Source organism: Erpetoichthys calabaricus, chromosome 13, assembly GCF_900747795.2.
Source record: "Erpetoichthys calabaricus chromosome 13, fErpCal1.3, whole genome shotgun sequence".
Lineage (NCBI taxonomy): Eukaryota > Metazoa > Chordata > Cladistia > Polypteriformes > Polypteridae > Erpetoichthys > Erpetoichthys calabaricus.
In genome coordinates, this window is record NC_041406.2 from 133,094,328 (window position 1) to 133,107,359 (window position 13,032).

The following is a 13,032-nucleotide window of genomic DNA, read 5'->3' on the forward strand; positions in this document are numbered from 1 at the left end:
AGGGTCAGCTCAGGTTGGACGGTTGGGAGACACAGTCAGAGAGGCGAGATTGCGTTGGTTTGGACATGTGCAGAGGAGAGATGCGGAGTATATTGGGAGAAAGATGTTAAGGATACAGCTGCCAGGTAAGAGGAAAAGAGGAAGGCCTAAGAGGAGGTTTATGGATGTGGTGAGAGAATACATGCAGGTGATGGGTGTGACAGAGCAAGATGTAGAGGACAGGAAGATATGGAAAAAGATGATCCGCTGTGGCAACCCCTAACGGGAGACACCATAAGTAGAAGAATAATGTTCTTTTCCTGCATTAGCAAAAGACCCACATTGCAATTAAGAAAATGCAAACAGAAAAGGTACAGACAAAAAACAACAAAAAGCTGATCTGCTCTTTAAAAAGTGGGTTTCCACTTAAGTAGGGAGTTCTTTCTTTACCAAAGTGCTTCTTCCTGTGTGTTATCCTGTATAAACATCAATGACTGTGCAAATAAAATATGTAACTGACAAAACAGAACAAGTGACAACTTTCTTACACAGAGAAATGGCTTAGATGATGTGGGCATCATCCATAACATGCCCTGTAACACACAAAATAAAAACTTTTAAAATCACTTCCATTTTTATGTAAAGAAGCACATCACTCAAAAGAAAATGAACATCCATCTGTGTTTAGTAGGGATGTATAATATTTAACTACATGTGTAAACTGTTTTGTGTAAAGTGTAACCTACAAACAGTTTAAGTTAAACCATTTTAGCAAAATGACCAGCAAATGAGTGAAACAAATATATTTTTAGACTCTGGTGGTAAAGATTTGCTGGCAGTCTTGTTTGAATCCTGCAACCGCCGGAACACTTCTTTGGGTACTTGAGCAAGACCCTTAACTGCAAGCGCTTCGTCCTGGGTATGACATTAACCTTTATCCGGCCTTGCAAGCGGCCGTCCAACTTGCAAGGAAAACTTGGGGGTTGGTGGCAGAATTGGCACTCCAGCCACCGTAAAAACCTTCACGCACCTCCACAAAGAGTTACCTAGTGCAGAGACATTACCCTCTGTGCATCATGTGACAGGTGCGGCCACACACTGTACACAGTGCACACTCCCCTTCCCTTTCCTGTCTCTTCTCAGCTGGGGCTGTCATTCAGTGTCACTATCCTCAGTCTAAAATATGCATGCACATTCATAAACTATCAGCCCTACTGGAGTAAGTTTTAATTTCATAAGTGGTAGCTGTATCAGCTTAAACATCTCAAACAGATTATCTTGTGGTCAATAGGCATATTTAGCTCTGTAAGTGGTTCTATAAAACTTAACTATTTTAGGGCAGGCAGAAGGTGAAAAAAAAGGTACAAATGTCGATAAAACTCACCATTAATTTATAGGTAGACCCTGTTAGACTCGTTGACTTGACATTGAATCTCCGCGTGTGTGTGTGACTACCATAGCGTAAACAACGTCTAGAATGGCATCGACATCGGGCAAGAGAGTGAAGCGAATGCACAAAGCGAAATACTCAGTGGATGACATTTTGTGTATATTATTTTGAATTGGACTCTGATTTGGTGCAAGTAATCTGGAGATCGAGATCTGAAACGATCAATAACCAGCTGACACACCCAGCCACTGCGCCTACCAATGACAGATCTCTAACATGCAGCGATAGCACACAAAATGTTGATTTATATGAGAAACTATTGCTTTGTGTGCTTTTTACAAACCTGAGTTTTTTGGAAAAATATTCAGCCCTGGAAGAAAAAGAGGGATATGATAAGCCACTCCTTTAGTAATGTAGCACCACTTCTCACTTTATCTCTCAAAAAGGCATAGCACCAGTGTACGAGTTTTGTAACGTGGTTTGTTCCAGGGCAGGGGGCTGGGAAGGCTTCATGGTCTGGGCTGCAGCACGCATTTTCACACACTCTTCGTACTGCACTCTATGGTGTTGTTGTAAATGGTGGGAAACATTAGTAGCACTCAAAACTTTTGTCGGGACTTGTTTTCTGCATTCTGTACAGAATACATTCTGCTAATCTGACACTTTGAACCTAAACCACCTCCAAATAATTGAGGCATTGTTTTCCTTTTTACCAACCAGCTCTTCTTCTATAGCTTCCTTCATGTCTTTATCCATCTCTATCCTGTCGCTGCCAGCAGGACTTACCGATTGAAGCAGTAGGGGAGGGGTGAGTTGTGTTCAGAGAGGGAAAGAGGTGGGGCAGGGTGAAGATGTGCGAGAGACAAACGGGGAGAAGAGAAAGGCTAACTGGTGGTTGTACGAGAAAAATTTTAAACAGATTCGATATAAACGATACTGTCTCATCCTATATCTCATATGAAAATATGTCGATATTTGCTAAAAACTCGATATATATCGCCCAGCCTTAATCACCACCATACTTCACCGTAGATACGTTTTTTGAAAGGCAGTGGGACACACACACACACACACCTCTTTAAACTTTGGTTATAAACCTCGGTTTTGAGCTCATCTGACCACAAAACATTTTCACATACTGCAGCTGAACTTAAACTTTGAATTTTACTGCCAGTAAACATAGAAGCCAGGGATTTTCCTTGGTGTTACATTCATATACACTATATTCATAGATATCACAGACATTCATAGACACCACAAAATGCAAATAAACAGTATGATCATAACTTTATATTCATCAGTAATGAATGATAAAACAATATTGCACAAAACAGATAACACAATTTGACAATGAAGAATTACACCCATGTCCATAACATACAGAACAAATCTTTCTAAAGTAAATACAACTTAGGCTGGAATTGGGAGGAAAAAGATGATTAACAGGATACTACATTTAATCTGAGTAACTGCTGTAGAAATGGAATTATTTACGAGTCAAGTAGTTCTTGGTTTAGTGACAGGGAATGTTTCAATGAAAGTGATCAGCACAGTGTCTTAGTTTGAAGGGGGTGACATTGTCTAGCCCAGGTGCCTAATATTTCTGACTCCAGAAGAGTAAACTGACTTCATACTCAGAAACCAATGAATCAGGGACTGTATACATGTGCATACTGCTTTTTTTCATTGAACACAAAGCAATATTGTAAAAACAAAGACAATTTTATGAGTAGCATTTGGGATTCAGTAAAATTAGAAAACTGATCAAGGCACTATACATACACATGGGGTAAAATAAATTTTAGTTTGTATGAAAATGAAAAACAAAAATTAATCAAAAACATGAAAGCACCTGCTATGCTGTATGTCTTTCTGCTGCAAATACAAAAAGTGAGGCATGTATAGTATACACAGATCTAAAAACAAACATGCATTCTATTCCAGTGAGTTGAATGGAAAAATGAACAGGTAACTCAAAAAATGTCAACTCCTATCTAGTGTTTGAAATAGCCAAAAAAAAAATCCACAAAATTCCAGTAACTAAATTTAGGGAATTAACTATTTCAAAGTGTAACATGCAACCACAACACAAGAAACTTTAAACTTAAGTTTTTACAAATGTACACATGACAAATTACATTTAAAAAAAAAAGAAAAAAAAAAAGCCCAACCTGGGAAGGAATTAGATCACGCATCACCCACAATACACTTAAAAATATTCTAGTCAACACCTCAAAGTGTGTTTTATACACCCTGTTTAATGATCCAAGTTTGTTTGGCAAAGCTCTGAGAGACCTGACTAATGCAATCTGGAGTAAGAACATACTGTACAGTGAATACACAAAATAGACTTTGATCATTCCAAATTTATCGTGACACCTTGTATCTAAACATTTTGTGATGACAGGAATAAAGGTAGGTTGAGGTACATATAGTGAAATAGGAGAGAAGGTGGTAAGTAGTGGCACCTATGGAGGAAGCCAAATGAAAATCATCATATTTAAGCATGGTTTACAAAAAAAGCCCAAATACCTAATGAATACAAACACACCAGAAGGTCAAAAAGAAATTGAAATTATTCACAACAAATGCTAGAAGGGATTGAGGTGATTAACTAATGATGTGTTAGGACATTTTGCCCAGTAGACAAATAAGGATTATGATGCCAAAAATGTTTGATCAATTTGCCACGTGCATTGCAGTTTAAATTTATTCAGACACAAAGCTCAGCTAGTTTGAATAAAGCCGAAACACCATGTTGTAAACACAAATATTTCATACTTCTTGGCCTTTATCTTCTTGTGCACAGGCAATTAGCCAACCTCAGTCTTTGAAATGAGAAGGAATATTACTAGGGGGTTACCACCTGCTCACTTATGTCATCAACCCCCCTTTTCTGCACTACGCGTCAGCCACTTCGTTCGTGTTGTGAAGAGGGAGGCTAAACACACCCCAGGAGATGCGGTCACTCCTCCGAAACCCCCACTTAAATGGTGATACAATGGGAAATTTATTTTTTTTTTAAACCTCCTCTTTGCTTGATCACCTGCTGGCTTGCTGCTGCTGCGCCGTGTGATCTGGATCTCACACAGGACTTCGAACATTTAAAAGCCTGTACAGCAGCTGTCTTTGTCATCTACTCTGTCTTTTATTTCTGGTTCTGGTCGTGGTTAAATGTCTTAGCACAAAGTATCGTCTCGCGGGATGCTAGTTCTTGGTATTTTTTTAGTTTATAATTTAAAAACAGAATAAGAATCTGAAAACCTAACAACATCACTTTAAAGTTTGATAAACTCTGAAAAGAATGATACCAAACATATATATGTAGGTTTTAAAATAAGCCTGATTTAAAGCGTAACAAAAAAAAAAAAAAATCACATAAAAATGTTGCTCTTAGGCTTTATATTATATATATATATATATATATATATATATATATATATATATATATATATATTTATTTATATTATACACACACACATATAGTTCGGTCCATAAATATTTGGACAGACAACTTTTTTCTAATTTTGGTTCTGTACATTACCACAATGAATTTTAAATGAAACAACTCAGATGCAGTTGAAGTGCAGACTTTCTGCTTTAATTCAGTGGGGTGAACAAAACGATTGCATAAAAATGTGAGGCAACTAAAGCATTTTTCTAACATTTCTAATACTTGGTTGAAAACCCTTTGCCGACAATGACAGCCTGAAGTCTTGAACTCATGGACATCACCAGATGCTGGGTTTCCTCCTTTTTAATGCTCTGCCAGGCCTTTAGTGCAGCGGCTTTCAGTTGCTGTTTGTGGGCCTTTCTGTCTGAAGTTTAGTCTTCAACAAGTGACATGCATGCTCAATTGGGTTAAGATCAGGTGACTGACTTGGCCATTCAAGAATTTTCCAATGCTTTGCTTTAATAAACTCCTGGGTTGCTTTGGCCGTATGTTTTGGGTCATTGTCCATCTGTATCGTGAAATGCCGCCCAATCAATTTGACTGCATTTAGCTGGATTTGAGCAGACAGTATGTCTCTGAACACCTCAGAATTCATTCGGCTGCTTCTGTCCTGTGTCACATCATCAATCAACACTAGTGTCCCAGTGCCACTGGCAGCCATACACGCGTAAGCCATCACACTGCCTCCACCGTGTTTTACAGATGATGTTGTATGCTTTGGATAATGAGCTATTCCACGCCTTCTCCATACAGACTGCTGTCACTGTCCTGCTCCACTGACAGATTGAGGAGATCGTTCCTCCCCCAAACTATGCGACTCTTTAATTCCACCCGGGGGGGGGATGGTAAACGTTAACATTTAACATTATACATAGTTATTGTCTGTTTTTCACCTGCATTATTATCATTCTTTAATTTAATTTAATATTATTTATTGTATCAGTATGCTGCTGCTGAAGAATGTGAATTTCCCATTGGGATTAATAAAGTATCTATCTATCTATCTATCTATCTATCTATCTATCTATCTACTCTTTTCTTGCCATCATTCTGGTAGAGGTTGATCTTCGTTTCATCTGTATAAAGAATGTTTTTCCAGAACTGTGCTGGCTTTTTTAGATGTTCTTTAGCAAAGTCCAATCTAGCCTTTCTATTCTTGAGGCTTATGAGTAGCTTGCACCTTGCAGTGCACCCTCTGTATTTACTTTCATGCAGTCTTCTCTTTATGGTAGACTTGGATATCGATACGCCTACCCCCTGGAGAGTGTTGTTCACTTGGTTGGCTGTTGTGAAGGGGTTTCTCTTCACCATGGAAATGATTTTGCGATCATCCACCACTGTTGTCTTCCGTGGACGTCCAAGTCTTTTTGCGTTGCTGAGTTCACCAGTGCTTGCTTTCTTTCTCAGGATATACCAAACTGTAGATTTTGCCACTTGTAATATTGTAGCAATTTCTCGGATGGGTTTTTTCCTGTTTTCACAGCTTAAGGAAGGCTTCTTTCACCTGCATGGAGAGCTCCTTTGACCGCATGTTGTCTGTTCACAGCAAAATCTTCCACATGCAAGCACCACACCTCAAATCAACTCCAGGCCTTTTATCTGCTTAATTGATAATGACATAATGACGGACTTGCCCACACCTGCCCATGAAATAGCCTTTGAGTCAGTTGTCCAATTACTTTTGAGCCCCTGAAATGAAGAGATTGTGTTAGAAAAATGCTTTAGTTGCCTCACATTTTTATGCAATCGTTTTGTTCACCCCACTGAATTAAAGATGAAAGTCTGCACTTCAACTGCATCTGAGTTGCTTCATTTAAAATTCATTGTGGTAATGTACAGAACCAAAATTAGAAAAAAAGTTGTCTCTGTCCAAATATTTATGGACCTAACTGTATCTGTGTATATTATATATATATATATATATATTATACATATATATTATACATATTATATATATATATATACATATATATACATACACATATACATACATATATACACACCTCGTCTGACAGCAGGTTCACAGCTCTGCTGCGTGCCTGCGCCAAAGCAAACTCGATGGGTAATGCAGGGAACAGGATTACTTGGCCATTAACCTGGACATGACCCTGCCTGACTGCTGTGTCAGTTTATAGAAGAGTGGCAGATCTCGCTACAATAACCATGCTGTTCCTGTTTCAAGCTGAATAAAGCTGGTTTCGCTAAAGTACTGAGACCCAGCCTCGGGTTTTGGGGTGTAAGACAAGGACTTCTAGCGCGACCCTGATCTTTTAGGATTCGCTTCTGTGGCACCTCACTGCACCGCTGTCTTACACAGACACGGCAACCACGCTTCGGGACGCACTTCAGCGTGACGTTCCTGTTGGGTGGGTGGGGGATCCCAAAAGAGTTCAGAAACCTCACAACATGAAGAAGAAGAAAAGGATGATTCGGCTCCTGATTGATAACACTGCTTCCCACAACATGCTTCCACATTTAGATAATGTTCGTGTTGAATTCCTCCCACCCAACTGCATAGCAGTGCTTCAGCCACTGGATTTGGGCATCATTCTCGCACCCTGAAAAAGTGTATTATCGCAAGGAAATGCTGAGAAAAATTCTCATCAGCATAACTTAGACAGGAGGAGATTAAAATTAACACGAAATAAGCTATTGAAATGATTGCAGACACCGGGACGCAAGTTAAAGAAAGCACTATAGCCACAAATACAGAATCTCATTACAACGAAATATTTTTTAGGTCCCTGGAAGTTCGTTGTGTACACACACACACACAACAGCAAGAGCACTGCCACCAGCAATACACTAGATCTCATTGATTTTATTGTACATGCTGGAAAACAGTGGTTAACTTTTGCCATCTTATATTTAAGCAACAGCCAGCATGAAGGAGGAAAATGAAACTTGGAAGTTAGTTTTTATTAATCTCACGAAGATCTATTACCTAGAACTGCTTACATATTGAAGTGGTATTTTTGGATCATTACACAAATGCACAGTTACAGTATTTTTTTTTTTAACACAAGAAAGCACTGCAAAACTGGTTATTAAATTTAATATCTGGTAATTGTACTTTTCTCTATGATGCAATTAGTGGTACAGTGGGGGGAAAAAGATCTCCTGCTGCTACAATATTCTTTTGCTGACCTTTAACGTGATGTACAATTAAAAAGGCTCCCTGGTATTATTTCTAATGGCTAAAAAACAGAAGAAAGTACTTAATGATTGTCACAAGTTGATAAGAGATTAATGTTTAACTTAGTCAAATGAAACCTAATCAAATATGGCTTTTGAAACCATATTACTGCAAATTCCTTTCTTAACTCTGTTACCTAATCAGAAGACTGAATCAAGGTTTTGTTTTCTAATTGACATGCATATTATGACAAATTACTGAAAAGAAAAGCATCTCACAGTGTTTAAATTTATTATTCATGTTTATATGGCAATCAATGTTTTGTATACATAAACATACCATTACTGCCTCATCTACTGGTGAAAAAGCTCAAGGCTTTGAATCTTGATGCTCCCACAATCTCCTGGATCATGGACTACCTGACCAATAAACAGCACTGTGTGTCAGAAATGGTGGTGTAAAATACTGGAACACCTCAGGGAACTGTCCTGTCTCCCTTCCTGTTTACCCTCTACACAACAGACTTCCAACACGATACCAGTGGTTTGCCATCTACAGACATTTTTAGAGGACTCCATCATAGGCTGCATTAATAATGTAGACGACTCAAAGAACAGGAAAGTTGTGGAGGAATTTGTCTTGTGGTGGACGGTCAACACCCTACAACTCAACATCAGTAAGATAAAACAGCTGGTTTGGACTTCTGGTGAGCCAAGTAGCCTGTAAGACCAATTACCATCTAGGGAGAGGACCTGGAAGTGGTGCAGAGTAGTGTAGAGGGGGTTCACACAAACAAACTGGACCGGGCTGACAACACAGAAGGACCAGGGCAGGTTGTACTTGCCAAGAATACTCCGGTCTTTTGATATGTTCAACAAGCTGCTGGAAATGTTCTACCAGACCATAGTAGCCAGAGTGGTGTTCTAACTACAGTCACCTAGGGAAGCAACCTGAACACAAAAGCAGCACAATGCCTGAACAAACTTATCAGGAAAGCCTCCTCCATCACAGGGCGAACCCTGGATACACTGGAGCCTGTTGTGGAAAAGAGGATGGATGGTGGCAAAACTGTATGCCTTCATGAAAAATTCTCTCCATCACCGCCAGGATACCAAAGGTTCACTCTACTACAGTGTGCGAAGCAGCACCTTGGGGTATGTTTTCTGTCCACTGCCATCAAGCAATTCAATGCATCCACCCAATGTATTTGTTAAGTTTATTTTTTATTTAATATATTTTTTCCAATTGATTGGGTGTTTTATCTGTCCTGTGAGTCTGTATTGTTGTTTATGTTTCTGCTATTGTATGCATTTGAATTTCCCTAAAGGATTAATAAAGTTTACCTAATATAAACACACACACATATATATATACACACATATATATATATATATACACATATATATATATATACACATATATATATATATACACATATATATATATATACATATATATATATATATATATATATATATATATATATATATATATATATATATATATATATATATATATATATATAATGTGTGTGTTTATATTAGGTAAATAGTAATTAATTAATTAGGTAAATATATATACATACATACATATTATATATATATACATACATACATATTATATATATATATATATATATATATATATATATATATATATATACATACATACATACATACATACACACACACATATACACAGAGAGGTTAGGAACACGCACTGATACAGCATACTGCTGCACCCACCACATGACAAACCAACTCAGGATCCCAGATTAGGACCCAAGTGCAGCCATGCATTGGGTGACACCACAGCACCACACTAGTTCAGATGGAATGGAACCAGTGTGAGGTTTTTTATGGTCCAGGAGTGCCAATTCTGCCACCAACCCTGCAGGTTTGAGGGCCTACTTTGCAGGGCTGGATGCAGGTGAACATCATACCCAGGACGGAGCAATTGCAGGTTAGGGGCCTTGCTCAAAGGCCCAACGAGGTAGAGTCATTTTTGGCGTTTACGGGATTCGAACCGGCAACCTTCCGATTGACAGTGCAAATCCCTAGTCGCATGCATACATACATAAAAGTCTACTAATTCTTCACATATGTTGAATTTACTAGGGGTCTGTCCTTGGACCATTAATTCTTCTGCTTATGACTAACCTACGACTGTGTAGAAAACCATGACACCACTGTGACTGGCCGCATCAGTGACAATGATGAAGCCAAGGACAGGAGGGAGGTAAAAGTCCTGACTACATGGTGTCATAACTACCACCTCCTCCCTGAATGTAGACAAAAAAAAAAAGAGGTCAATATTGACTTCAGAAAGAACAAACAGTCACACACTACTTCAAATCAATGGCTCTCCTGTCCAATCAGTAAGCAGCTTCAGGTTCCTAGGGGTCTAGATCACCAACTTCCTTTTGTGGCCAGTCAACACCACCTGCATACTCAAAAAGGCCCAGCAAAGACTCTTTCTGATGAGGAAGCTAAAGAGCTTTGGCATGGGAACCAAAACACTACTGAACATGTACCGTTGCACTACTGAAAGTATCTTGACCAGGTGTATCACAGTATAGTTGGGTAACCTAACTAGCTAGGATATCAAACTGCTCCAAAGGATTGCTCGTACAGCTTCTAAAATCATTGCATTTGACCTTCCACAGCTGCATACCATCTACTTGACCAGGTCATTATTCGCTTTCATTTCTGACTTCTGGGAAATGTTAACAGAGCCTCACCACTCGCTCGACCTGCTTCAGGAACTGCTTCTCCCCCACAGGCCATTAGGTCACTGAACTCTCAGCAACCAGATCCTGCCTACTCCACACTGTATGTACCCACCTGCTGGTTTATGTGTAACTAGCTGTGCTACCAGTCTAAGATGAGTTGAAATCTAAGTGTACAATGCACGTGTCTCTTTTATATGACATTTGGTATGGAATTCATAAAAGCAGTATTAATGTTAATGCAATACTTTGTATTACAAAAAATTTTGTGATGCACCATATTTTGGAATGACAGAGACATAGTAACTGGAAAGACACTCAGACACACTTCACCGGTTATTAAGGTGGACTGTACATTTTTTATTGCTTATCTTATTTAGCGCATTTATGCTGTTTATTCATTAATCTTCTGCTACTCTTATTTATTTACTGTATTCATCACTGTAATTGTAGCACAAGAATTTGACAACGCTGTTGCAGCGTAGGCAACAAAACATCTCTATTATCTAATCTATTCCACTCTGCTCCACTATGTTTTCTTCAGTAATGCATGATACACACTGGTAAGAATTTAACATCTAAGAAAGACGACAAGAACAACTTACTCCATTAAAAATTTGTTACTAGTGTGAATGTGTAATTTATTGTAAGCAAACACTTTATTCAAGCTTTGATCTGTAACCTAGTTTTGCCCTGTGGTCAAGTACAATCAAAGTTTGTCTAGTGTAGTCAGCAGCTGTAATGACAGTCATTGCCTTCCTTGTACTGTATGGCTTCATGCATGAAATAAAGGCACTCCCTCCATTCTGAGAATGGTTTGTTGAATTTCTCTTTGACATAAAATGTTGAAATTAAATTAACCTTACTACTTGCAGATGCTCGCAATAGTAAAGAAATTATTACTTATGGCTCAGTATTAGGTTAGCCCTTAAAACATTTACAAAATGTAATACAAAGTATTTGCTTTAAATGTATAACAGTCATTTCCAGAATTCCCCCCCCCCCCCCCCCCCAAGTTTTTGTAATCAATTACCTGTTTGTTAATAGTATATGAAGTCCACAGTGGCATCGATAGAGAGTCACTATATCCACTTACAAAATCACTGTGATGCAAAATACTGTATTTCATGCGGAACATAACGGCTGGGCGGCCATAGAGCAGATGTTTACCATCTAAAAAAATTCAAATAGAAAGATAAATTAATATGTTAAAAATGCATAAGCTACAGGGGTTCTAATACCTAAGGTGAGGCACTGGCATGCTTTCAGTCTATATAAAATACTTTCAAACATTTACAACAATTGAAAGTAATGCTTTAAAACTGATAAAACTGAAAAAAAAAAAAAACTTAGAAAATACAGAATCTTAACTTTTGAAACAATGCTTCATACCCATCCTTCAAATCTACTATGTTTTTGATAAAACTGGTATGCCTACCTTGCAATTACATTTTTCAAAAATATTTAAACAATATTAAAGATTTTATTTTTATGCTTTTTTCAAGACCAAGATCAGGATTTTAAGGTTGTTTTTTCACAACAATATGGTGCAGTTATTTGTCCTAGACACTTGTCTTTAACCTCAGGCTGTATTTAAAAAATTCACAAAAGAAAAAAAAACTTACAACACCCAAAGAGAAAATCCTTATATTCATAAAATTAGTTTACTTTCAAAATAGAAAAGCGCAAAAAAACATTGCTTCTGTGTTTTGGAGGTACAGTACAATTAACCATCAGTCTTCATTAAACATCAGGCACAACATATTACTGTACTACTATGCTGTGTGGTATACTGTAAGCACAACAGTACAACTCTCCTTTGTGTTAGTGCGTAGTGCTCTTTCCTAGCGCCACAGTGTCAGTTACATACCTGCAGTTTTAATAGAGTTTCGTAGCTTTTCTCTTTCGTTATAATGAATCTACTATACATTGTTATGGCCAATAAACGTAACCGTGTGATGTTGGAATTGTCGCAAAAAATGTAAATTATTAAACATGTACGAAATGGTGAGTAGGAAGAACAATAGTGACTGCTATAAAGCCTGATACTGACAAAATTGAAAAATGTGTTGAAAATAAAACTACTAACAGTAATGTTATTCTGTACCAATGTTAACATTCATCCATATCAATTTTCTTTTTAAATTTTGTTATGTTTTGTTATTATATTGTGACATGCAGGCAGCTTTTGATGAGCGGAACGAGAGCAGAAAGTGTGTAATGAATACTGCAAGTGATGGGACTGGGTGAAGGGCTTCTGTTCTGTAAGGGGCAGACATAACTCTTAGGAGATGAGTGACAGGAGGAGTTAGGAGAAAAAGGAAGGAGTGGTGGAAGGAAGTTTT

The 13,032-nt window shown here is 38.0% G+C and overlaps 2 protein-coding genes across 3 annotated transcripts in view; one reads left to right on the forward strand and one right to left on the reverse strand.

Annotated features, from left to right (window-relative positions):
* Positions 1-13,032, forward strand: part of LOC127529990 (uncharacterized) — a 798,609-nt gene that overhangs the window by 103,842 nt on the left and 681,735 nt on the right. The window lies entirely within an intron of this gene.
* enpp2 (ectonucleotide pyrophosphatase/phosphodiesterase 2) overlaps positions 1-13,032 on the reverse strand; it is a 154,827-nt gene that overhangs the window by 37,585 nt on the left and 104,210 nt on the right. The window contains exon 20 of the mRNA XM_051935500.1: positions 11,721-11,860. Within this exon, the coding sequence (XP_051791460.1) occupies positions 11,721-11,860 (140 nt within the window). The remainder of the gene's footprint in view (positions 1-11,720; positions 11,861-13,032) is intronic.